Source organism: Microcaecilia unicolor, chromosome 8, assembly GCF_901765095.1.
Source record: "Microcaecilia unicolor chromosome 8, aMicUni1.1, whole genome shotgun sequence".
NCBI classification, from domain to species: domain Eukaryota; kingdom Metazoa; phylum Chordata; class Amphibia; order Gymnophiona; family Siphonopidae; genus Microcaecilia; species Microcaecilia unicolor.
This window is the reverse complement of record NC_044038.1, coordinates 152,244,937-152,269,755: the sequence shown is the minus strand read 5'-3', so window position 1 is coordinate 152,269,755 and position 24,819 is coordinate 152,244,937. Positions and strand designations below refer to the sequence as shown.

Below are 24,819 nucleotides of genomic sequence, written 5' to 3'. Positions count from 1 at the left end.
ACAAGGGTCACAAATTAGAAATAAAAATATGTAGACAAAATTGAACTTGGAAACCTTAGCATGTACAGCAACACTGAAGAAAAAACAAAACAAAAGCGCATTTCCTTTTCTACTTAACACAATAAAAAGACATCCACCATGTACATTTCCCAAAGCTAACATATTCCATTTAAAACATTCAAAATAAAATGACTTTTCTACCTTGTTGTCTGGACATTTTATTTTTCCTTCATAGCTGGTTCCAATTTCTCTTTCCCGCTTTCCTGTCTGTCTTCTGCTTCAAGCAGCTGTCCATTTGTCTTTTCTCTCCTCTCGTTTCATTTCCTCACTACACCTGCCTCTGAAATATTGATCTTTCCATTTTAGCTCTTTCTTTTCTTTTTTTTTTCTTTTATGCCTCTGTACTCTCAAATTTAATTCTCTAAATCTTTTCCTTGTTTTTACTTTTCAGATATCTATCCATTTCCATCTCCATCTAGCTCTCCCATTCCCATCTCTCCTTCCCAGCCTTCCAATCCCTTCCATTTTCAATCTACGCGCCATTACCATATTTCTACCCCCTGTAATCACTATCCTCTCATTCATTTCCTTGCCATCTTCAGTCCCTGGGCCTTCTCACATGCTTTCCATCATTCCCAGTGTCTCCCTCCCTCCACCCTGCCAGCCCAGCATCTGTTCCCTCTTTATACCCCTCCATACCCTCGTAGCCTATCTCCCTATTCCTTCTACCCTCCCACCACCAGCATCTTCCTATCGCATCTCTCTCCCCTCCCCCATTATCCAGCATTTTCCCTTTCCTACCATCCATTGTCCATCTTCTCTCCTTGGATCCAACTTCCCTCTTTCTCCCCTCCCCTGCTTATGCCTCTCCTTTCCTCTCCTCTCCTTCACCTACATGTCCAACTTTTCTTCTCCCTCTCTCTCATTGTCCACTATCTCCCTCTCTCCCTGCCTTGAGCCCCCTGGTCTAACATCTCTCTCTACCCCCCACCGACCACCACACAGCATCTCTCCATCCTTCCTTCCCCTCTCTCCTCGACCCCTCCAAGCCACCTGCCAGCATGCTGCAGGTTTTTTTCCTCTCCCCAGCCACAGCTGGCATTCTGCAGATTTTTCTCTTCTCCCCCCCAGCCACCCGCTGCAGGTTTGATTCCTCCCTCCCTACTGCCCCCAGCATGCTGCAGATTTTTCTCATCCCTCCCCCAGCCACCCGCCAACATGCGGCACATTCCCCCACCCCTAGCCACCCGATGCAGGTTTTGATTCCTCCCTCCCTACTGCCCCAGCATGCTGCAGATTTTTCTCATCCCTCCCCCCAGCCACCCGCCAACATGCTGCACATTTCCCCCACCCCAGCCACCCGATGCAGGTTTTGTTCTCTCCCACCGCACGCTGCAGGACCTTCTTTCCTTCCATTTCCTTCCATCTCCGTTGGGCTGCTGGGCAGCGCCGCCGTCTAACGCTATAGCAAAGCCGCAAGGCACCGGGTCCATAAGCATGCTGCCAGCGACTGCTTCCTTTCCTTCTTCCGCCGGCTTCACCTCCCTGATAATCTTTTTCGAAGAGGCGGGGCCGGCAGCAAGCACAGCAGCATACAGACAGGCCGGCACCGGGCAGCTCTGCTACAGACAAAGAGGATAAGGGAACGAGCATGGAGGGAGGGAGCAAAACCTCTAAGCTGAAGTGAGCAGCGCAGCAAGCAGGGAGAAGTTGCGGTTTTGAGGCTGGGAGACAATTCTTTTATTATTGGCGTCTGTGAGGTGTACCGTTGCTGGGTGGGCCTGAGCCCAAAGTGGGTGGGCCCAGGCCACCCTGGCTACGCCCCTGCTCTCTGGTACTATGTAAGCCACATTGAGCCTACAAATAGGTGGGAAAATGTGGGATACAAATGTAACAAATAATAATTAAACATAAAACATGCACCACCTGCTGGCCAAACTAGAGAAATACACTTTATGAAATATTCTTTTTTATATATATATATATAGATATATATATATATATTTTTATTGAAGGAAAAGTTACATCACATGCCAACACAGTGAGCCATCCTGACTCGTACCTTTCCAACATCTACAAGATCACAGCTCTACTGTCGATTCACACAAGGAATGAGTAACAAAATTGATGATAAAATATACAACTCGTTGCCCACAAGCAAGTAATAACACAATCTACCATTCCTTCTAATTTTTTCTTTTCCCCCTTCTTATAATTCACATGCTGGAAAACCCACTATTTCACTACAATATTAAAATTGGAAAATGGGACTCCATTCAATTACTAGAAAGAGAGATATTGAGAGGAGAGAAAGATGCAGCTAGAAAGATAAAAACTAGGCTACTGAGCTAACAGGGACCCGTATAGCCGCCCAAAAATTCACCAAATGCACATTCAAATAAAAACATTTTGAGAAGTTTAATTTGCAAAATGAGGATTCATCGTAGAAATATAGAATTACATGCTCACACCACTGCTCATTTATATCATTGGTGTTTTTAAAAATTATTTATTCTTTACTGAACTTCATATAAATACAAACCTCACAATATAACCCTTAAATAAAATAAGGAAAATAACAAGTCAGCAAATATAATAAAAAATAAACCAATATAGGAAGTTTTATGGCTAAAAAAAAAAAGAGAGATCCATAAGAAAGGGTAGGTTAGTTGCTACAGCATCAGGCTGACAAATCCTACTGCTGCTTCTTGTTATCTTGGGCAAGTCACAACCCTCCATGGGCTCAGGTACAAAATTAGACTGTAAGCTCTCTGGGAACAGGGCTAGTGTACCCGAATCTAACTTGCCTTGAGCTACTAGTGAAAAAGGCTTGAGCCAAATCCAAATAAATTAATACTTTTAAAAAATCATAGCATAAATCCTAAAAATATCTATAAGAAAAAAAATGGTGTGCACACAAATCTGAAATGCTCCACCAACTCAGTTATGTATAAACCATTTTATTGATTATCATAATGAACAAAGTTACTTATACAATAAATGATGTTGAACTGAGACAATACAAAACCCATCCCTTCTAACCTACCCAATCCCCAGCTCCAATTTGGCTCTTCATGTCCATAGTGCTGTTACATTCCCTTTTTCCAACCCTGTGAGGAGGTCAGAAATGAGTCTCTGTAATTATATGTCCAAAGTGTTCAAAAAGGGAGAGCGAGCACACATACTCATACTGTTTAAATAGGGTAGCCAAATGGCTAGGAAACACTTCTTTGCCCTTGATCCTTTCTGTGCAACTGACATATGTTCTGTAGTGAGAAGTTTATGCATTTGATTGTGCCACTGAAATAATAATGTTGGAGGATCTGGACGAATCCATTAGAGTAGGATGCATCATTTTGCAATTAATGATTCCTTGTGAAAAAACAAACTAGAAATTGGAGTACCCTCTTCAATCACTGAGGTATCATCCAACAAATCCACCAACTTAGTTAATAATTTAAAAAAAACTCTGAAAACTAATAATAGAAATCTAATTACATCTACCAGCCATCCTAAGATTCATCCACTGACAAAATATTACCTGAAGGGGGATTCTCTAACGAAGCAGAGCAAGAGTGCTTAGAAATAATCTACAAACTGTGAAGGAAACAAAAAGATGTATTCAATTCATAATACATTACTTCCCATTTAGCCGGATACCTCAAAAGAAAGACACTCCTATTTTAAACAAATCCTTACTTCAACGCTGATAAGCTTTCCTTTTAATTCGAGTTACTTTAGAAATATCTGGATATAATCATACTTACACTGTATAAATGTTTTGGAGAGATTTCTGAAGAAAAGTTCACAATGCATCCTTTTTCAGGTTCCAAAGCAACCAAAAGTGCTCCAATTGATGTAGTGCTGTCTGTTGATTTTTCCAGTTCCTGCATTTGAGAGAGCGTCTGGTCAGAAAATTAGCCTTAGCAATAGGCAGGAGGTTCTTCCTGGGAATAACTAGTCACATCACCAAGTAATTCTTGAACAGTAACTTCCGTGAAATCAAATGCTGATATAGAAAATTCACAACTCTGAGGTTCTTAGATTGAAAAAGTCTGAATAAATTCTATGCAAACTATCTTTATCCTTGACCACAGTTGCTTTAAATTCTTGAACGTCTTCAAAAATTAAATTCTGCAGAGTAAGATGCATTCATTTTTTTCCCTGTATGAAGGTCCGTGCTATATCAACTGACTTGGGCTTTTCGATGGATGAACTGGAAGAGCTGTATGTGGTGTTTAAGGTAAGGAGCATCATGAATAAGTTGAGCTAAAAATGAAGCATGTGATATTAGGTCATGCCCAGAGATATCCAGAATTCTTATGCACATACAAAATGTTTTAAAAAAAAGTACTGGCCCCCACTATGTTTTACTATGCAAGCCTTTTGATCAGTGGATCTTGGGATTCATGGGGAAGGGGGCTGGTACCACAGCACCATTCTGCTAAGTGGTAGAAAATAGTTCAGGTTTGCAGCAGCACTTCGTGGCTCATGAAGCATTTGTCAAATCCAGTGGAGTACAAATGTCTGCATAGAAACAGGGCATTGGGATGGACTCCTGTTCTTATTATCCAAGGAAATGTTATAAACCCTCTAGCATAGCAGCTTTTGAGATGTTTGGACATTTATGATAAACTTGAAGATTCAGAAGTATTTCCCACAACTACTACTAGTACTATTTAGCATTTTTATAGTGCTACAAAGCATACACAGCGCTGCACAAACATAGAAGAAAGACAGTCCCTGCTCAAAGAGCTTACAATATACTGTTAGATGAACTAACTGGGAACAACATTTTAAAGTACTATTCAAGTTTAAGGAGTAGTAGAATTCATCACGTTCATAGGAAGGGATTTTTTTTACTTGAAGTGAATTTTTGGAATAATTTGCCAGAGGAAGTGGGTATGGCTATAACAGTAAATCAGTTAAAAGGTAATTTGGGCAGTTTATAGATGAAAAGGTATTGGCATATACAAGGATCTAATTATACACCAGGAAGCAAATCTAAACTGATCACCATACTTGTTGTTGGAAAGCAATATTTTCTGATGTCTACAGAGGTATTTGGCCAACTTGGTCACTGAGAAAATTTCTGTAGAAATGCATCTTCTCTTTCCTACATTTTCTTCTCTGTCTTGTCAGTTCATGATCACCAGCTGGTGCGGCTTCAAACGCACTTTCTTGTTGGTTGGGCTGTGATATGAGAGAGAGAAAACAAAGATCCCACAGACCATCTTCTTGGTTCCCAGTTACTCATCCCAATCTAGTTTCTTCCCTATTCATGTAAGGCACTTAGGTGTGCCTGACACAGTTCATAATGCAAGCTGGGATGTGCAATAGAGCCTTAAATCAGTACTGCCAACCGTGTTTTTAGAACATCCACAACAAATATTCATGAGATAAATTTGTATTTATTTGACATCCAGTATATGTAGGTTGAGCTCATGCATATGGATCCCCTGGAAATATTAAATGTCTGGGAAGCCCTGCCTTAAACACTTCCTTCTGCTTCATCCGGGGGTGGATTACATTCTGGTGTAGCCGTAAGTCTTACCTGCAAAGTCCTACAGCGAGTTCTATAGAAGAAAGAGTACAGCTGCATTTCTGAAGTAGGCTGTGAAAGCTGTAAGGTTATTTAATAGCTGTTCTGAATGCTGTCTTAGATTCTTTAACTTGTAATTTGTCAATTTGTATTTTGTATTTCTTAGGGCTGCATTTGATTTAAATGTGTAATCATGTTATTAAAGGTATGTTGTTTTATTTAATTTTTTCCCTCACTGCAGCTCCTTGTGACTCTGAGCAATGGAGGGTTAAGTGACTTGCCCAGAGTCACAAGGAGCTGCAGTGGGGGAAGATGCAGCCCTAATATAAAGGAGAGGCTTGTTTAGGAGAGCTGAACCAGGTACAGTTCTCTGTGCTGAATTAATTCCTAAATACAGTTTACATATCTAATGAGTTAATGTGGGTAATCATGCATTTATTTGTTTAAAAGTATGGTTTCATTATCTCACACACCGCTTACTACAGGTAGAGTAGGTGCACTGTGAAATAGTGTGTGTATACTTTGCCTACAGGAAAAAGCCAGTGAGGTTAGGTCAGGGAAAGGGAACATTATTAAGTTTATTAAAATATGATAGCCGCATTTCATCGAAAATCAAAGTGGTTTACAATTTAAAATTGGAAAGTATATTTCAGAAAAGGAATTACAATTTAAACAGGAAAGAGTAAAAAGAGAACTTATGTTGTTGATAGCATTTTTAATAGTGCATATGCTTCTGGTTCATGCATGACAACTGTTTCATGCAGGCTGAAAGTACCTGCAGTTGTGCATATTAGCCCTCATTTTCAAAGCGACTGTGAGCACCATGGAGAGTTTTAAAAAATTGCTCTCAATGTTTTTTTTCAGAATCTGTTTGTTAAATGCGTAGATAGCATAATATTTAGTACTAAGACTTCTCAGGATTTGGATCCACTCTTTTTTACTGGGAATTCCAATGATATACCTTGTGCAGTACTCGGGACCAGGTTTAAATTGAGGGCACCTATAGACAAACTGAGAGAGGCAGCAATATCCCTCTCAGAAGCGCTTCTTCTCTTCCCTTAAACATTTGTCCTTGTCCAATTCCTCTCACCACCGACTCCTCAGCATCCCTTGCATATTCAGTGCTTGTCCTGTGAGTGACCCAGTACAGCATCAGCAATTCTGATAACAAACTTTCTCCGAGGACAAGCAGGTCATTAATTCTCACAGTGGGTAATGCGCCATGTTGCCCAGTCCAGACTTTATGACAAGCTATAAGAGCTTTTGTGGAGCACAAGACACGCGTACCTTCCCAGCCGCCGCTTGTGCGTGCTACCGCAGTCCTTTTTTTACCACGATGAGAAGACTGCATTTGTGACTTCTCTTCACGCCCAGTCTGAAGAGCTTTATATTTTGGTGCCTCTCAGATTTTTTTTTTTTTTATTGGTTTTCCGCTGTGCATTTTTGGGCATTTGTTTTTCCCTTCTCTTCTTGTACTTTTTTAGTTTTAAGTTTCCATTATATTCCATCTACTAGGCTGTGTTTATGCCTGGTCTCCGGTCGGGTCTTTCCTGTCTTTTTTTTTTTCCTGGTGCCTTGCCTTCCATGTCCTCTAAAGCTCCCAGTGGCTTACGTGCTGTACCCAGTGCAATCAGACAATCTCTGGCACCCATTCTTGGTGTCTTAAGTGTCTAAGGTCCGACTATAGCCTTGCTAATTGTGTCCTTTGTCTTCGTAAGAAAAAAAGGGCTCAAAGAGAGAAGATTTTTGGAGCCAAGTCCGGATCCTTGACGGCATCAGCATCGAGGTCGTCAACATCTAAGACATCACCAACATTTGGAGCATCGGTCCCTATGGCTGCTTCGAGACCATAGACACTGGGAGCAGTAGTCGAGTGGGTCTCCACCTGTCTCACCACGACTGCTGGACAGGGCCCTTAGGACAGCATCAGACCCGACCCTGAGGCAACGTGAGGATTCAATGTTGTCCTCATAGACACCGAGCTTCGGGCAAAGGCCAAGAAGCATCGGCATTGATCTCGTCACATAGTCCTGGGAGCTCCAGGGCATCGACGGACTCGCCACCCAAGAAGCGTCGGCGCCAGGAGGATTACTCCCCCTCTCTCCAGTAGGTGCCAGTGTGCCTGTCTCCAGGCAGCCAGGACCCAACTCCTGTCTCGGCCCTATCTGTTCTGCAGCCTGTCTCGGAGCCGACATCACAGTCTTTCCTGGTGTTGGCCCTCGATGAGCATATCTGAGCCTTACTCCCTGAGCTGCTGGATGGTAGAGAAGGAAGGGCAAGGATTCTATTCCAGGTACTTCCTCGTGCAAAAGAAGACAAGGGGGATACATCCCATCCTAGACCTAAAGGCCCTGAACAAATTCCTAGTCAAAGAAAAGTTCACAATGTTTTCCCTGGGCACCCTTCTTCCCATGATTCAAGAAAACAATTGGCTATGCTCTCTGGACTTAAAAGATGCATATACTCACATCCCAATACTTCCAGCCCACCGGAAGTATCTTCAATGTCGGCTGGGAACGCATCACTACCAGTACTACGTGTTGCCTTTTGGCCTCGTGTCAGCTCCCAGGGTCTTTACCAAATGTCTAGCGGTAGTTGTAGCGTCGCTACACAGACTGAGAGTACATATGTTCCCTTACCTCAGTGATTGGCTGGTGAAGAGCATGTTGGAGGACAGTGTTCGGGAGTCCATACGGAGAACTATTTGGGTGCTAGAACTACTATAGTTCGTCATAAGCTACAAATAGTAAATGTCCCCACAGATCAACTTCACTGTTCACTACTACTGATACATATCAAAAACACACACAGTGAAAAGTGACTTATCAATAAGGGGGAAAATGTCCTCATCAATCTGTGGCAAAAGAGTAACTGTTCATATGCACACAGCACAAAAAGTAATCATCGACAACCCCCCCCCCCCCCCCCAAAAAAATATTTTTATATTTTTCTTATGAATTTAAATAAAAATAAACTTCTCTATCTTAATGGTGATTCCTGTATTCCATATATAACAGCGCACTGCAAGTGAAAAATTCAACAACTTATCTTTGACGCGCTGTCCAGTTATGTGCAGATTGTAAAATAGATGAATGTGCGGATCCCAACGGTCGCGTTCGCACTGCTTCTTCAGGGAATCCCATTTCTGGACAGCCTCTAGTTGTTCACTTGATGAGAGGTTTGCTTTTGTCAAAGCCTCCTGTCAAACCTCCGCCTGTGTCATGGGACCTCAATGTCGTTCTCACCCAACTGCTGAGAGCTCCTTTTGAGCCACTGAATTCCTGCCGTCAAGCACTTCAGACCTGGAAGCTCATTTTCTTGGTGGCTGTTACTTCAGCTCATAGTCAGTGAGCTTCAGGCTCTAGTAGTGGATGCACCTTATACTAAGTTTCATCACAACAGAGTTGTCCTCCACATGCATCCTAAGTTCCTACCAAAGATTGTCAGAGTTCCATCTGAACCAGTCAATTATCTTACCAACATTCTTCCTTCAACCTCATGCCCGTCCTGATGAGAGCACCTTGGACTGAAAGCAAGCATTGGCCTACTACATGGAGCAGACAAGGCCCCACAGACAGTCCACTCAACTGTTTGTTTCTTTTGATCCCGACAGGATGGGAGTTGCCATCGGGAAACGCACAATTTCTAATTGGCTGGCAGATTACATTTTTTTCACCTGTGTCCAGGCTGGGCTGACACTGGAGGGTCATGTCAAGGCTCATAATGTCAGAGCTATGGCTGCTTCGGTAGCCCACTTGCAGTCGGCCTCCACTGAAGAAATTTGCAAGGCTGCGACGAGGTCTTCAGTCCACATATTCACTTCTCATTAACTGTCTTGAGCAGGATGCCCGATGTGATTGTTCTGGCAGACAGTGCTGCAGAATCTGTTTGTGGTCTAGAATCCAACTCCACCCCCTTAGGCCTGTTTTATTCTGTTGCAGGCTGCATTCTCAATCAGTTGGTATATAGTTTCAGGTTGATCTATGTCCTCGCTGTTGCAGGGTCCTATTGACCAATGTTTGATGTTTTCTGTGAGCCTGGATGCTAGGGATATCCCACTTGTGAGAATTAATGCCTTGCTTGTCCTCGGGGGAAAGTGAAGTTGCTTACCTGTAGCAGGTATTCTCCAAGAAAAGCAGGGCTTATATTCTCACAAACCCTCCATCCTCCCCTAGTTATCTCCTACTTTTATTTTTTTTCTTGCTGTAGTGTTTAAATGTAGTAGCCACGCACGAGCGGTGGAAAGGCACCCGCACATGCTCGGTGGAGCGTATCTCACGCTCCACAAAAGCTCTTATGGCTTGTCATAAAGCCCAGACCGGGCATCACAGCACCGTGTTACCCACTTGCAAGAATATAAGCCCTGCTGTCCTCGGAGAATACCTGCTACAGGTAAGTAACTTTGCTTCAGCGTAGGGCCTGCAAGCCCTCACATGTTTAACACCCTTTAACCAAACAAAGCAAACACTGGGCCTTTAGGATTGAGAAAAATGTAATTCTTTATTTATAATGATTGCTTCTGACTCGAGTCTTCTGCCGGCTAGTAACCACGCCTCCAGCGGCCTCAGCATTCCTAACAAAGAGCTTGGTTTTTGTGCTTTATTTGGTTATATTGTTCTCACGATTGTGACACCTATGTAATATAACCTGATTGTTCATTCCACATCTTTGTCAACTTATTATCTTGCTGACCTATAGGAGTCCCTTGACCCCTGATGCAGGAGTTTGTACGCCGAAACACGGACCGTGTCGGGTCTCCATTATAAATAAAGAACTACATTTTTCTCAATCCTGAAGGCCCAGTGTTTGCTTTGTTTGGTTGTTCTTGTATACTGTATTCCCTCTCTTTTGTGTCTGTAACACCCTTTAACAACATGCCCCAGTCTTTTGCATGGGCTTCCTGTCACCATGGAAAACCAATACAAGGGGCAGAGTGTCATAGGGCCTATCAGTATAGGCGGCAGGACCCAGAGAGAGGTATACAAGTGGGGGAAACACTTCAGCACCTATCGAAATTTGGCACTGGAAACAGTTGTGTTGCCTATGCCGAAATTAAGGCTAGTATTTGCTTGACACTCTTAGGTAATGCTTCCTGGGAGGGGGGAAAGGGTGCTGCAAGGTGGTGGATAGGAGAGCAAAGAAGTTCAATGAAATGTCATTAAAATATGTGCAGATAAAAGTATAAAAGATGAGGGCAGGAGAAGGATCACGTTTGACCAGAGGTGAGACAGTTTTATTATGTTCTTGTGCTCTGCGTTTCTGTTTAATGTATCAATTAAATTATTGTATATCAGTACACCATTAAATATTAAATGTATGCCTCTCAAGGCACAACACCTGATGAGCTGTTATTGGGGCAACAATCGCACAACTGCCATCCGACATGACCCAAGCTTGCCTTACCTGGAACAGTACCGTATTGACTTGGAACAGTTCAAGGAACTCTTTGCACATTTGACACCGTGGGCCTGTGGTCAGCATACTCCTGTGTTAGCTGAGCGATTATTCCGCCTTCTGGACAAGAACAAGGACTCTCTCGTCAACTTTAAGGAGTTTGTAACAGGAATTGGTATGTGCCCTTTGATGGAAGGACTGTATTTTGATTGTGAATGGAATGATCATAGAGGGGGGAGTTTTGGAAGAGTTCCTCTGTATTACAGCCTGACCGAATGTCAATTTTGGCACCAAAAGTGGCCTGAAATTTGGATTCAGGTTTCAGCCAAAATGCCAGGGTATTTTTGGCTGAAACCAAAACTCTTCCTGCCTCCACTTTCTGCTGCCACCGCCGCTGCACACAGCCCCCCTTTTCCTCCTCACTCACCATGCTGCCGCCAGCAGCAGCCTCCCTTCTCCCTCCTGGATCCACTAGTCAGCCAGCTCACCCTCTCCCCTCCCCAAGTCTACCTTAAGCAACCTGGTGATCTAGTAGCCTAATAAGGGCAAGAGCCATTCAGAGTCGCTCTTTCCCCGGCCATATCTGCTGCCAAAATGTCCACTCTGAGCTTCTGTGGTAGTCTCGGTTGCCATCTTGGGATTGGAGCTGGTATAGGCAGGAGCTATATCAGCTCCAATCCCCAGATCGTGGCAGAGATTGCTGGGGTGAGAGTGACTATGAATTGCTTTTGCCTCGGTTAGGTCACTACACCACCACGGTGCCTAAGTAGGCCTGGGATTGGGGGGGGGGGAAGCTGGCTAACGGGTGGGTCCAGGAAGGGGGGAAAGAGATGTAGGCTGGCTGTATGCAGTGGCGTTAGGGCCTGGCCGGTTTAGTTTTCAGCTTCGCTTTCTGACGAAAAGAGTGGCCAATTTAGGTTGTGGTTTTGGATTCAGCAGAAGCTGAAGATCCTGGGTTTGGTCAAGCTCTACTCTGTATAGCCTTCCTTCCTGTTCTACCATTTGTTCATGAGGCTACTGTGGTCTCCCTGTTTCCAGATATGAGCTGCTGCTACATCACATCTTCTTGCAGCTAAAAGACTGGCAGTTTTCTCCAAATCTTTAGCACAGTGATATTCTGTATTTACATGTGATACCCTCAACAAAATAGAGGCAGAAAGTGTCATGGTACCCATCTTTGTTCTGGTGAGACTAGCACAGTCTTCTAACTCAATTATATGTCTGCAACAGGAAACCATTCTCTCAGTGTAGAAAAGAAGACAGGTTGAGGGATTACAAGGAGGTTGTGTTGGGCGTAGTAGTTACCCCTTTTTTGGTACACATATTCTTGGATAAGAGAGCAAAGGCAAGACGAAGAGGGATTGACTATTGTAGAGAAATAATTATATCTTTGGAAACAAGTTGGGAAACTCTAAAATGTGATAATAATTATTCCAAACCTGTAAGCATATAATTCCTTCTTTAATAGGAGGTATGTACCATGGAGACCTGACAGAGAAGCTGAAATTTCTCTACAGACTGCATCTACCTCCAGGTAAGAGCAAATTCCATCTGTTCCTCCCTAAATGCATAAATACACCAATAGTTCCTAAATGCACATCAAGCACAGCATGATTGTACATTCTCTGTTTCACACAAAAAATGGAGAAAAAAATCCACTCAAACAAAAGTGCCACCACAAAACATATATAGTGGAGAAAAAGACTTCAGTTGCCTTTGGCTAAGTAATCACAATGTCCCAACAACTTCTAAGGACTAATACAACCAAATTCCAAGCATAGAATAATCATTGATCTAAAAAGCTCCACTTATTTATGCAAAATGTTTTTTTATCAAAACCACATAGAAGCAGGACTTAAAGAGCACTTATCTTTATTGATTTTTATGACATTTATATCCCACATTATCTCAGCAATTCTGAGTTAAATGTGACTAACAATACAGTGGAATCACATCATACAGAATACAAAGTGAGCATACTATTAGACTATATAATACATAGAATATTGCAATAGAAAGAGAAAGTAAAAAAAAATACAGTACAATGAAAACAAAGAAACAATACAGAACAATGCGTTTGGTGAATGTGCATCTTGGATGTGACTTTGTGGATTACAATATGCAGTAATTAGTTGGACATGGACTGTGAAATGAGAGTAGGAGGAAAGTGATTCAGCCAAGTCAATTGTGGAGAGCATTGTTTTTGAACTTGGAGAGTGTTATGAATCAACTATAAGGGCTAGGACAGGTGTGAATCCAGCCTTAAGATCAGACTTTTCACGTGGTGAAGACTTCTACGCTTGAGGATTATTGAGATAAGCATTGAGATCTACATGTTCTAACACAAGAGAATTGTTATGAAAGTACAAAGACTTTTTCTCATTTTTTCACTATCTGTGCAGTTTGATAATATTGGTTACGATATTTATATTATGTTGTACACTCAGATGATATGGGTACGATGTTTTTTTGTTGTTGTTACATTTGTACCCCGCGCTTTCCCACTCATGGCAAGCTCAATGCGGCTTACATGGGGCAATGGAGGGTTAAGTGACTTGCCCAGAGTCACAAGGAGCTACCTGTGCCTGAGGTGGGAATCAAACTCAGTTCCTCAGTTCCCCAGGACCAAAGTCCACCACCCTAACCACTAGGCCACTCCTCCATTCCATTGTGGTATGAAGAAAGTTTGAGTGGAGTGTGAGTGTTATATGTTTGGTTCTAATACATGTAACATTGTATTAAGAATTTTTGTTATATGATTTATAGTAAAAGTATTAGAAGGGATTTGATGTTATGATAAATTAGAAACAACTATTTTTAAATATATTTTTCCCTCTTTTGGAATTTTGTGTAATACAATATTTGGTAGGTAAATGCACAGAGTTAAAAAAATAACTCTTGCTTTTATTGGGAACCAGTGCAGCTCAGATAGCAACAGAGATGCCCTCTCAAAACACAAACCTTTACAGATAAGCCATGCTGCGGTGTTTTGTGAATTTTGGAGTTTTCTTAACAGCAGTTCCTTGCAACTAGCATGGATTGCATTGCAATAGTCTAATAGACAAAACGAGCGTCTGCACTAAGAGTCTGAAGGTCACAGTGGGAAAGATGGATCTAATTCGCCTCAGTTTCCATAAGGTTTTAAAGGATTTGGACACAATATTATTTACTTGTGGCTCAAAAGTTAGGTGATGATCAACAACCACTCCCAGTACTCATAGTGTAGACTCCAATGGATAAGCAATGTGGTCAATCGTAAAACTGTCTAAAGATGTTTGATCAAAATGATTAGTGAGGACCAGGAATTTTGTTTTGTGCCTGTTCCATTTTAATTTGAAATCAGATGCCGTCAGGTCTAAACCTGATTTAACCACTAACAGAATTTCTTGAAAGTCTCATGTAAAAGGGATGTAAATTGTGATGACATCTCCATGTGTAAAGGCATGGAACCCTTGTGCCTCCAATAGCCTACCTAAAGGTGCCATCAAGACAATAAATAAAATGGGAGACAGAAGAGAACTCTGAGGTACACCAGTCAGGAGTCCAGGGGGATGAGAGAACTAAACAATTTTACCCGATAGGACCTAGCCATTATGAAACCCTGGAACCACCTTAAGGACATCACCACAGGTTTCGCAGTGACCTAGCAAATGAAGTAGTATGACATGATCAACTACATCATGTCAAACTAACACTAGAACCCTTCTCCTTTAAGCTAATTTTTTTCCCTCAGATTTGCCACAAGAGTAGAATGGTCTGAATCCTGATTGTGAGCTGTGGAAAGAGATTCTACAAGTTGATGCCTAACTAAACCTTTTGTTACCTTTGTCAATAAAGGGCTAGAAGCAACTGGTCTGTAATTAAGTTTTTCAGGATGGGAGTTAGCATAATAGAATCCTCCCCTCAGGGGAAAGACCATATGATAATATATAAGAAATGTGCGTTGTAAGGAGATTGATAAAAAGGCTAAGAGCAGCTTGCAGTAGATAATTTGGGCAATCATCTAAGGAGCATTGTGAGGAAGAATATTTTAATAAAAAGTATTTTAATAAAAAGGACTTAACACTGTCAAATATGGGTAACTGAAAGGATGACCAAATCATATCAACTTTTGTACCTCCACACAAGGTGGAAGGTTCTCTGAAGTGCTCTTCATGATTACTCTTGAAAGTAGATACACCACATCTGATCTTCAAGATTTTGTGCTCGAAGTAAGTGGCAAGTTGATCTTCTGAAGGAACTACTTCATTAACAGCTGATAGACCTTTGGTATTGAAAAGACTATCAATCAGATTCAAATGCTTTCTAGTGTTCAAGGAGTCACCACCCACAAATTAGCTGTAGTAGTTAGTTTTAGCTTCCTTTATAGCATTTTTTTAGTCTCTGAGTGTTCTTTTCCACAGTAGTCTACTCTCATCTGAGCGAGCTTTAGACCATTTCCTCTCAGGTCTCCCCATTTTACTTCCCAATGGGGACCCATTTAACCAACAGCTTCATCAGGGGATCACAGTGCTCATCTGTTCAGTCCCATGCTCTTCTCGCACACCCTTTGTATATGTTTTTATACGCATACACTTTCTCTACTGGTTACCCCCATGCTTTCGTCTATGCTAGCTCCTTCCCTTGTCGTACAATCAGCAAGCATGCAATGCTGACTTTTCACAGAAATACAATACAGAACACCATTACCACATAACATGTTTTTGAACTGAATGTCTTAATTTAGCTACAAAAGAAAGTATGAGCTTACGATTAACACAAGTGGCAACAAGCTTGTTTTACTGTCCCTTGAGGTATTTCTGCTAAAGAAAGTTCTGTGTGGCATAATCCCTTTAGCAGTGATGAGTGCAAGCTGTCTACTATAAGCACTTTTATTTTGCAAGGTTGGATGCCTTTTCATCTGAAGGAGAAAGAAAAGCAGCAGAATATCTTTGCTTTGTCTGGCCCATCCAAGTTTTCGTATGGAGACCAGTGGTGTTCCTAGGGGGGCTGACACCCGGGGCGGATCGCCGATGCGCCCTGCCCCCCCCCCGGAGGCAGCGCGCCCCCCCCCCCCCCCGGGTGCATGCCGCTGGGGGGGGGGGGGGGGGTGCCGCGCGCACCTGTCCGTCGTTCGTTCCATGCTCCCTTTGCCCTGGAACAGGAACCTGTTCCGGGCCAGAGGGAGCATGGGACGGACAGGCGCGCGCGGCACCCCCCCAGCGGCGTGCACCCGGGGCGGACCCCCCCCCCCCCCCCCGCCCCCTAGGAACACCACTGATGGAGACCCTTCAGCCTTAGATCTGACAGAGGCTTATTTGCATATTCCCATTCATCCCGGCTCACCACAAATTCTTGCGCTTTGCGATTCTAGGAAGACATTACCAGTTTCGCGCTTTACCTTTCGGTCTCGCGACAGCACCGCACACATTTACCAAAGTTATGGTCGTGGTGGCTGCGGCTCTCAGGAAAGAAGGGATCCTCGTTCATCCATACCTCGACGACTGGTTGATCAGAGTAAAGTCGTATCAGAAGAGTTGTCACGTCACAAACTGAGTGGTGGCCTTTTTGCAGTCCCTAGGTTGGGTAGTGAATTTAGCCAATAGTCGTTTGGTTGCATCTCAGTCTCTGGAGTATTTGGGAGTCACCTTCAACACGGCGCGGGGGCGAGTTTTTCTCCCGCAGTGCAGAATTTTAAAGCTCCGGTCTCAGATACTAAATTTGCTTAATCAGAAGGTGCTTTGTGCTCGAGATTATCTTCAGGTTCTCGGCTCTATGGCGGCCACGATAGAAGTAGTTCCCTGGGCCAGGGCTCACATGAGGTCTCTTCAGTGGTCTCTTCTGTCCCGGTGGTCCTCTCAGAGGGATTCTCTTCTGATGAGGTTGTCGCTGCGCAACCGAGAGCGCAGCTCTCTATTCTGGTGGCTACGAATGAAGAATCTTACCGCGGGAATGCCATTCGAGTCTCCTCGGTGGGTAGCCTTAATGACGGATGCCAGTCTTCGGGGCTGGGGAGCTCATTGCCTAGACAGGTGGGCCCAGGGTCTCTGGTCTCCTCTAGAGGCGGCTCAATCCATCAACTTCTTGGAGACCAGGGCGATTCGGTTAGCTCTGCATCATTTTGCGCATCTCCTAGTGGGCAAGGCGGTGCGAGTTCTCTCGGACAATACCTCAGCAGTGGCTTATATCAACTGCCAGGGAGGAACGAGGTGCCGTCTCTTGTGTCGAGAGGCGGAGAGTCTCATGGCATGGGCGGAGATTCACCTCACGGCCATTTCAGCCTCGCATGTAGCAGGAGTAGAAAATGTGCAAGCAGATTTTCTCAGTCATCACAGTCTCGATCCAGGAGAATGGGCTCTCAGCGATCAGGCGTTTCAGTTGATAGTGCAGCGCTGGGGCGCTCCAATTCTAGATCTTTTTGCTTCCAGTCTCAACTCCAAAGTTCCTCGCTTCTTCAGTCGCTGAAGAGATGCAAGAGCGGCAGGGGTAGACACTCTCTTACAGCAGTGGCCCTCCGAACTTCTTTACCCGTTTCCTCCGTGGCCTCTGTTAGGTCATCTCCTGCAAAGGATAGAGGAACACGGGGGGGGGCCGATAATTCTGGTAGCTCCAGATTGGCCTCGACGTCCTTGGTACGCGGATCTTCAGCGACTAATGGTGGCATCTCCTCTTCGACTTCCGGTACACAAGACCTTGCTGTCGCAAGGACCCGTTTCTCATCCAGACCCGGATCGATTTTGTCTTACGGCTTGGCTCTTGAACGAGCACGTTTAGCTAAGAGGGGTTTTTCAGCTCCAGTGATTTCTACCATGCTGCGCTCTCGTCGGCGTTCCACCTATCTAAGCTATATTCGCTACTGGAGAGTTTTTGAGGATTGGTGTGCGGATGCTGGGATAGCTCCTTTTCGAGCTTCCGTTGCTCAGATGTTAGATTTTCTGCAGAAAGGGTTTGATAAAGGATTGTCTCTGTCTTCACTTAAGGTTCAGGCGGCAGCTCTTTCATGTTTCAGAGGTAAGATTCGGGGCAAGTCTTTGGCTAGTCTTCCCGATGTAGCTCGTTTCAGGAACGCAGGAGCACCGTAAATTACGTACTTTGGATGTCAGGAGAGTACTTAAACGATATCTTGCAGTTACTGAGGACTTTCGCCGCACGGATCGTCTGTTTCTTCTTTTTGCTGGTCACCGCAAGGGTTTGTCAGTTTCTAAGCCCACGTTGTCTAGGTGGATCAAGGAAATGATAGCTTCAGCTTACCTCTTGGCGGGCAAAGCGGTTCCGGAGGCCGTGAAAGCTCATTCTACACGAGGGCAGGCAGCGTCGTGGGCCGAGTGTTTCTTGGTGCCTCCAGCAGAGATTTGTAAGGCGGCGACTTGGGCATCTCTCCATTCTTTTTCCAAGCATTACAGACTTGATGTGCAGTGTCGGCAGGAGGCGGTCTTTGCATCGCGAGTACTCACAGCGTGTTTGTTGGGGTCCCTCCCGTAGGACTACTGCTTTGTTACGTCCCATCAGTCCAACCCTGGGCCGGTCCGGAGGGATGGTAAGGAAGGAGAAATTAGACCTTACCTGCTAATTTGCTTTCCTTTAATCCCTCCGGACCGACCCCAGGCCCCTCTAGTGGTCTATCTTTCTGTCTATGTTCAAAGTTCCTGTGTGCAGATGTTCTCTTGTCTTCAGAGCTGTTTTGCAAGTTGTTACATAAAGAAATGCATTATCAGTTAATTATATGCAGTAATCTGTACATACTTTGCCTATGTTTACTTATAGGCCATACCGCTGCTCTGGTGAGAGTTGTCGGTGAGCCGTTGTTTAAGCACGTGTTCAACAGTGCTTCTGGCTGCTGAAATTCCTCGGGGCACAGGGGGTAGAGTTTTCTCTTCTTTCTGCTTTGTTAATCAAATACTGAGGCTAGGGTCACATGACCAGGGCTCTTATTGGCTCTCTAGAGTCAGAGTTTTTTTCTCAGTCTCCATCTGCTGCACAACCCATCAGTCCAATCTTGGGCTGGTCCGGAGGGATTAAAGGAAAGCAAATTAGCAGGTAAGGTCTCATTTCTCCTTACACACTCGTTATCAAAATGAAAAGGTTTGCTGGAAAGGAGAAATGAGATCTTACCTGCTAATTTGCTTTCCTTTAGTCCCTCCGGACCGTTCCAGGCACAGACTGATGGGTTATGCACTCCTTCCAGCAGGTAGAGACTGAGAACTTTGGCTGTAGAGAGCCAATAAGAGCTCTGGCCATCTAGCCCTAGATTCAGTATATAAGTAACAACGCAGGAGATGAAAGAAAGGAAAGAAACCCCTTCTGTGCCACCGAGTATCTGAGCAGCCATTCCATAAAAATAATGATGTAAAAGGAAAGACATCAACACCACCATGCCGGTCAGCCAAAGAAAATCAATAAAGTGCATGTCTGTCCCATAAGAAATACTGGTTTGTTTGTTTTTTTTTTTTTTTGGGGGGGGGGGGGGGATTTAAATACCACAAATGACAAAGCAAACATAATCAAGAACACCACACAACAAGAACTCATTCTTCCATATTATTTACAATGAAATGGGCGTGATCTGGAGGGGCTAAAGGAAAGCAAATTAGCAGGTAAGATCAGGGCCGGTCTTAGCAAGTGCGGGGCCCTATCCTAGCCCCGCCCCCGCCCATTGATAAGATTATTCAATTTTTAGAAAAATTTTTATTTATGAAATTTCAAATAAAGACAAATGAAGCTAAACTTGTACAGAAAAACTGATTGAAATAATAAGCACAATGCTATCATGAAACCCCCCCCCCCTCCCAAGAAATTATTCAGTTCAAGTCCACAATTAGTAGTTCAAATTCTCATAACCCCTGGGGGTCAGAGGTGCGGACACACAATCTCTCCACTGCAAAACACTATACACAAACTTGTGCAAAAACAGTCAGAACCTTACCAAACCATAACAGCACTAATTCCAAGGACAGGACGAGCTACAACCTTATGCATGGAAAGGCAGAACTGTAATTACACCAGGCTCTATAACACCAATACACTACCTTGTGAAAAAAAAAAGGGCTGCAAATACTACACGCTAGCAGGATACTGTACCTTGATCACACATGAAAAACACATGACACAACAAATATGAAGGCAAAATACTGAATGGAAAGTTACCTCAAGAAGTCAGACTCAGCATGCAGCAATACTAGAAAAATTGAAACTTACATGCAAAATATCACAGATGCACATTTCTAAAAGCTGACATATTCCAATTAATAAATTCTGAATAAAATACTTTTTTTCTACCTTTGTTGTCTGATCATTTAGTTTTTCTATTCGCTTTGGTCCCAGTGTCTTCTGTTTTATGCAGTGTCTTCTTTCCGTTTGATATTTTTTCTCTCACCGTGTCCACCATCCTCCTGTGTCCTTATGTGTTCTGTCTACCATCTGTAGCCCCCTGTCCCTATCCTTTCTCCAGTTTCAGCATCTGCCTTCAAAGTGTTCCGATCCAGCCCTTAAATTCAACAATTTGCCCTCCATCCACATCCAGCATTTCTCCTCTCTCTCCTCCACTCCATTTCCAGCAATTTCTCCTCTCCCTGGGCCCTGCCATCCCATCCAAGTCCATCCTTGGCCCTCTCTACCCTTCCCTCCTCCATCCACATCCAGCAATTATCCCCTCTCCTCCATTTCCAGCAATTTCTCCTCTCCCTGAGCACTGCCATCCCATCCAAGTCCATCCTTGGCCCTCTCTGCCCTTCCCTCCTCCATCCACATCCAGCAATTCTCCTCTCTCCCCTCCCCTCCATTTCCAGCAATTTCTCCTCTCCCTGGGCCCTGCCCTCCCATCTGTTCCTCTCTCCCCTGCCCCCCCCCTCCATTCACCCATGTATCCAGCAATTCCCCTCTCCCTGGGCCCTGCCATCCCATCCAAGTCCATCCTTGGCCCTCTCTGCCCTTCCCTCCTCCATCCACATCCAGTAATTGTCCCCTCTCCCTTCCCCTCCATTTCCAGCAATTTCTCCTCTCCCTGGGCCCTGCCCTCCCATCTGTTCCTCTCTCCCCTGCCCCCCTCCATTCACCCATGTATCCAGCAATTCCCCTCTCTCCCTGAGCCCTGCCATCCCATCCATGTCTCTCTTCCCCCTGCCCCCCCTCTTCTCTCCCCCACGATGCACGATCGATCATCGATCCCTTTCCTTTTTTGCTTTTAAATTTACCTCCGGTCCGGCAGCGTCAGTGAAAGCGCTCCCAGCCAGTAAAAGCGCTTCTCTTCGCTGTGTCCCGCCTTCATGATGTCAGAAGAAGGCGGGACACAGCGAAGAGAAGCGCTTTTACTGGCTGGGAGCGCTTTCACTGACGCTGCCGGACTGGAGGTAAATTTAAAAGCAAAAAAGGAAAGGGATCGATGATCGATCGTGGGGGAGAGAAGAGGGCGGGCAGTTCGGACGAGCGGTGGCGATCCCCGGGCAGAACTAGGTCAAGGCTGACTGAGGCGCGCCACGCGGGGCCCCCCTAAGCGCGGGGCCCTACGCGGCCGCCTCGGTCGCCTCGGCCTAAGACCGGCCCTGGGTAAGATCTAATTTCTCCTTCCTTAGCGTCCCTCCGAACCGGTCCAGGAACTGACTGATGGGAAGTAACAAAGCAGTGCATTCAAGGGAGGGACCCCAGCAATCCTGCTGTGAGAGAACCTGTGCCCCAAAAACTGTATCCTGATGACACTGTATGTCCAATCTGTTAATGCTTTGAGAACGAATGCAAAGAAGACCACATCGCCGCCTTACAAATGTCCAAAGGTGGTACCAAGAAGCGTTTTGCCCAAGAGGCTGCCTGCCCCCTAGTAGAGTGGGCCTTGACCCCATCCAGAACCTGCTTGCTGGATACAAGGTAAGCAGACCCTATCATTTCCTTCAGCCACCGAAATAATGTTGGTTTAGAAGCTGCTAGCCCTTTATGGGATTCTCCGATAAGGAGAAAAAGACGGCCCGAACCCCAGAATTCTTCTGAAACCTTCAGATAATGTTTAAGAACTCTCATAACATCAAGCCTGCGTTGGTCTTCCGAACTCGAGGAATAACCTAAGACCAGCAACACCACAGACTGAGAAACATGAAAACAGGAGACGACCTTAGGAAGGAAGGAAGGAACAGGACGCAACACCACACGCTCCTTAGAAAACTCCAAAAACGGTGACCTACAGGAAAGAGCCTGTTACGCCGACACACATCTAGCTGAGACAATGGCCACCAAAAACACAGTCTTGAGTGTCAAGTCCTTAAGAGAACAAGAAAATAAAGGCTCAAAGGGAGACCTGGTAAGGACTGACGGAACCATATTAAGATCCCAAGCCGGAAATATGGACCTAGAAGGAGGCTGCAGGAGGCTTATTACCCCCTTTAAAAAACAAGATATGTTTGGAAGGCTAGCTAAGGACCTGCCCAGAATGCGACTCTGAAAACACAACAGAGCCACAACCTGAACCTTAAGGGAAGCAAGAGCCAAGCCCTTATCAAAGCCATGCTGCAAAAAGTCTAACAACTCCGGCACTGAGGCCCTCAAAGGAGAAATATTGCGATCAGCGCACCATGCCTCAAAAATTCGCCAAATTCTAATATAATTCAGAGACTGAAGGGCTCACTTTCTTTCCACCTGCTGGAGACTGAGAATACTGAATCTAGGGCTAGATGGCCAGGGCTCTTATTGGCTCTTTAGAGTCAGAGTTCTCAGTCTCCACCTGCTGGAAGGAATGCATAACCCATCAGTCAGGTCCTGGACCGCTGCAGAGGGATGCTAAGGAAGATGTGCTTTCAGGTATTTTCTAAATGTGAGGAATGAAAGTATCAAGCCCAAGCTGTGTACCAAGAATTCCACAGGATAGGACCTGCAGACACAAACAGGGAGTCACAATGGGGGTAGTTGTATAAATGGCACCGGAAAAGTCTGGCACTAAGCACTATTCTATAAACGATGTAAGCCCTTTATAGAATAACGCTTAGCACCAGTTCCTGCATCCAACTCTGGGCACCAGACTTACGCTGCTGAAACCTGGTATAAATCCTGGCACCCAAGTTGGTCGCAGAGACCCATTATTCTATAACTCTGCACATAACTCTTTGGAATGCCCCTGCCCTTCCCATGGCCATGCCCCCTTTTGGGTTGCACGCAATGGAACTTAGGCACCCAGCATTATAGAATAGTGTGCAACCAGATGTACACGCAAATCCTAATTGGTGCCTGTTAACATTAATAATTAACATCTAATTATTGATGGTTAACAGTTCATTAGCCAATTAAGTTGCACGTACATCTCTACAGTGTGCCCAAATTTGGGCACCATATATGGAATCGGGGAATATGCGTCCAACCAGGTGTGTCAAAAAGAAGGCACAACAAGGAGTCACTCATCTGCAGAAGGCAAGTTGGTTTATACATTTTTAAAGAAGTAGAAATACATAGAAATCGTTGTGCAGTGCTTTTAAATATCAAATTCAAGATCTTAAGATTAATCCTTCGTTTAATGGGAAGCTGGTGTAGTTGCATCAATACAGGTGAGAGATGCTCATAACAAGAAACCTTACCAACTAGTTGAGCAGTTGCATTTTGAGCAACTTAAAATACCTGAAGCAATCCCAACAAAAGAGCAATACAATAATCAAACGCATACACAATAATCCTAAAATTAGTAGGGCTTAAGAAATCACACAAATGATTGTTATTATTATTTTTTTTAACTTTCAGTACTTCTCTTTGGTTTTTATCTTTTGTTTTATGTGCTTCATCTGGAGTAGTGTCGTGTAATAAAGTGTATAATCCCTCTTGACGTGAAATAGTTCCATTTCTTTATGGACCAGTGGACATCACCCAGCACCACATATGGAGAGTCACCCTATTGGCTGGAATAGACTAGAGGGCTTTGCAGATGTCATAGTTTAGTAGGAATTGCACCAGCCAGTCCTGTCCTCAGTCTTTTTTCCTTCTGCAGAATAAGGATCAGTAACAGCCTCTTACTTCACACAGGTTCTCTCAGGGTTTTGTTTTTTTTTCCCTGTTCAAAAATCCTTTTGTTTTTTTGGTTAAAATCCTTGATTCTTTTATCGAAGAAAAAATGACTGGTGGGGGTTAATTTTCAAAAGGACTTCTAGGTTTACCAGCTACCAGTAAATATCTAAGTCTGCTGTATGGGCCAATATTCAGTCCCTATATGGATTGTGCCAGAGTAAACAATACTTTGGTGATGGTTCACAGTCTGTACAATAGTGAGGGTCTTCCTCAGTATGCTGGGCCATAGCACCTCAATCCCATATACTCCTGAGAGCAGACTACACATGAGGCAGTCTCACTGGTCCCTGTGGAATCAGTGGAGTCAATACTTAAAATGATTTAACCTGCCTGGTTAAATCACACTGACTGGCCCTAGGGCAGATATTCAGTGGCACAGCCAGATAGTGTCATTGAATATCTGCTCTGACCACCACAGCACTGTCCAGGGTTGGGGCAGTCCAGGGACAGAGTCAGAAGTTATCTGATCACCGCAGATATTTAATGCCAGTGCCTGCATAGCTAACCGGGCATGTTGGATCAGATATAATGCTAGGATAGCTATCCAGGTACTAAATAGAAATTTTTAAAAAAAGAAAAGAAGGTGATACCCTTTTTTTGTTGGACTAATTTTGACAAGCTCTAAAAAGCAGAATCTTCGTCCTCTGGTCAAATATGAGTATGATTGAACTTGACGCTGCCCAGACAAGAGTGCATCATGATTCTGCTTTTTCCTCTGCCTGTTTTCTTGATGGGCCTCTCTTTTCCTTTGTTGTATTTGCAGCTCTGAGTCCTGAGGAAGCTGAGTCAGCTCTGGAAGCCACCAGTTTCTTCCCTGAGGACATGACCCCAGAAGGTAGAGATTGGCGGCTGCACCTTATCTCTGCTGTTATGCA

The 24,819-nt window shown here is 44.2% G+C and overlaps 1 protein-coding gene across 2 annotated transcripts in view; it reads left to right on the top strand.

The window, feature by feature from the left end:
- Positions 1-24,819, top strand: part of TBC1D9B (TBC1 domain family member 9B) — a 91,772-nt gene that overhangs the window by 57,915 nt on the left and 9,038 nt on the right. For both annotated transcript variants that reach the window (XM_030211082.1, XM_030211080.1), the window contains exons 15-18: positions 4,175-4,243; positions 10,871-11,111; positions 12,405-12,470; positions 24,708-24,779. In XM_030211082.1, coding sequence (XP_030066942.1) covers positions 4,175-4,243; positions 10,871-11,111; positions 12,405-12,470; positions 24,708-24,779 — 448 coding nt within the window. The remainder of the gene's footprint in view (positions 1-4,174; positions 4,244-10,870; positions 11,112-12,404; positions 12,471-24,707; positions 24,780-24,819) is intronic.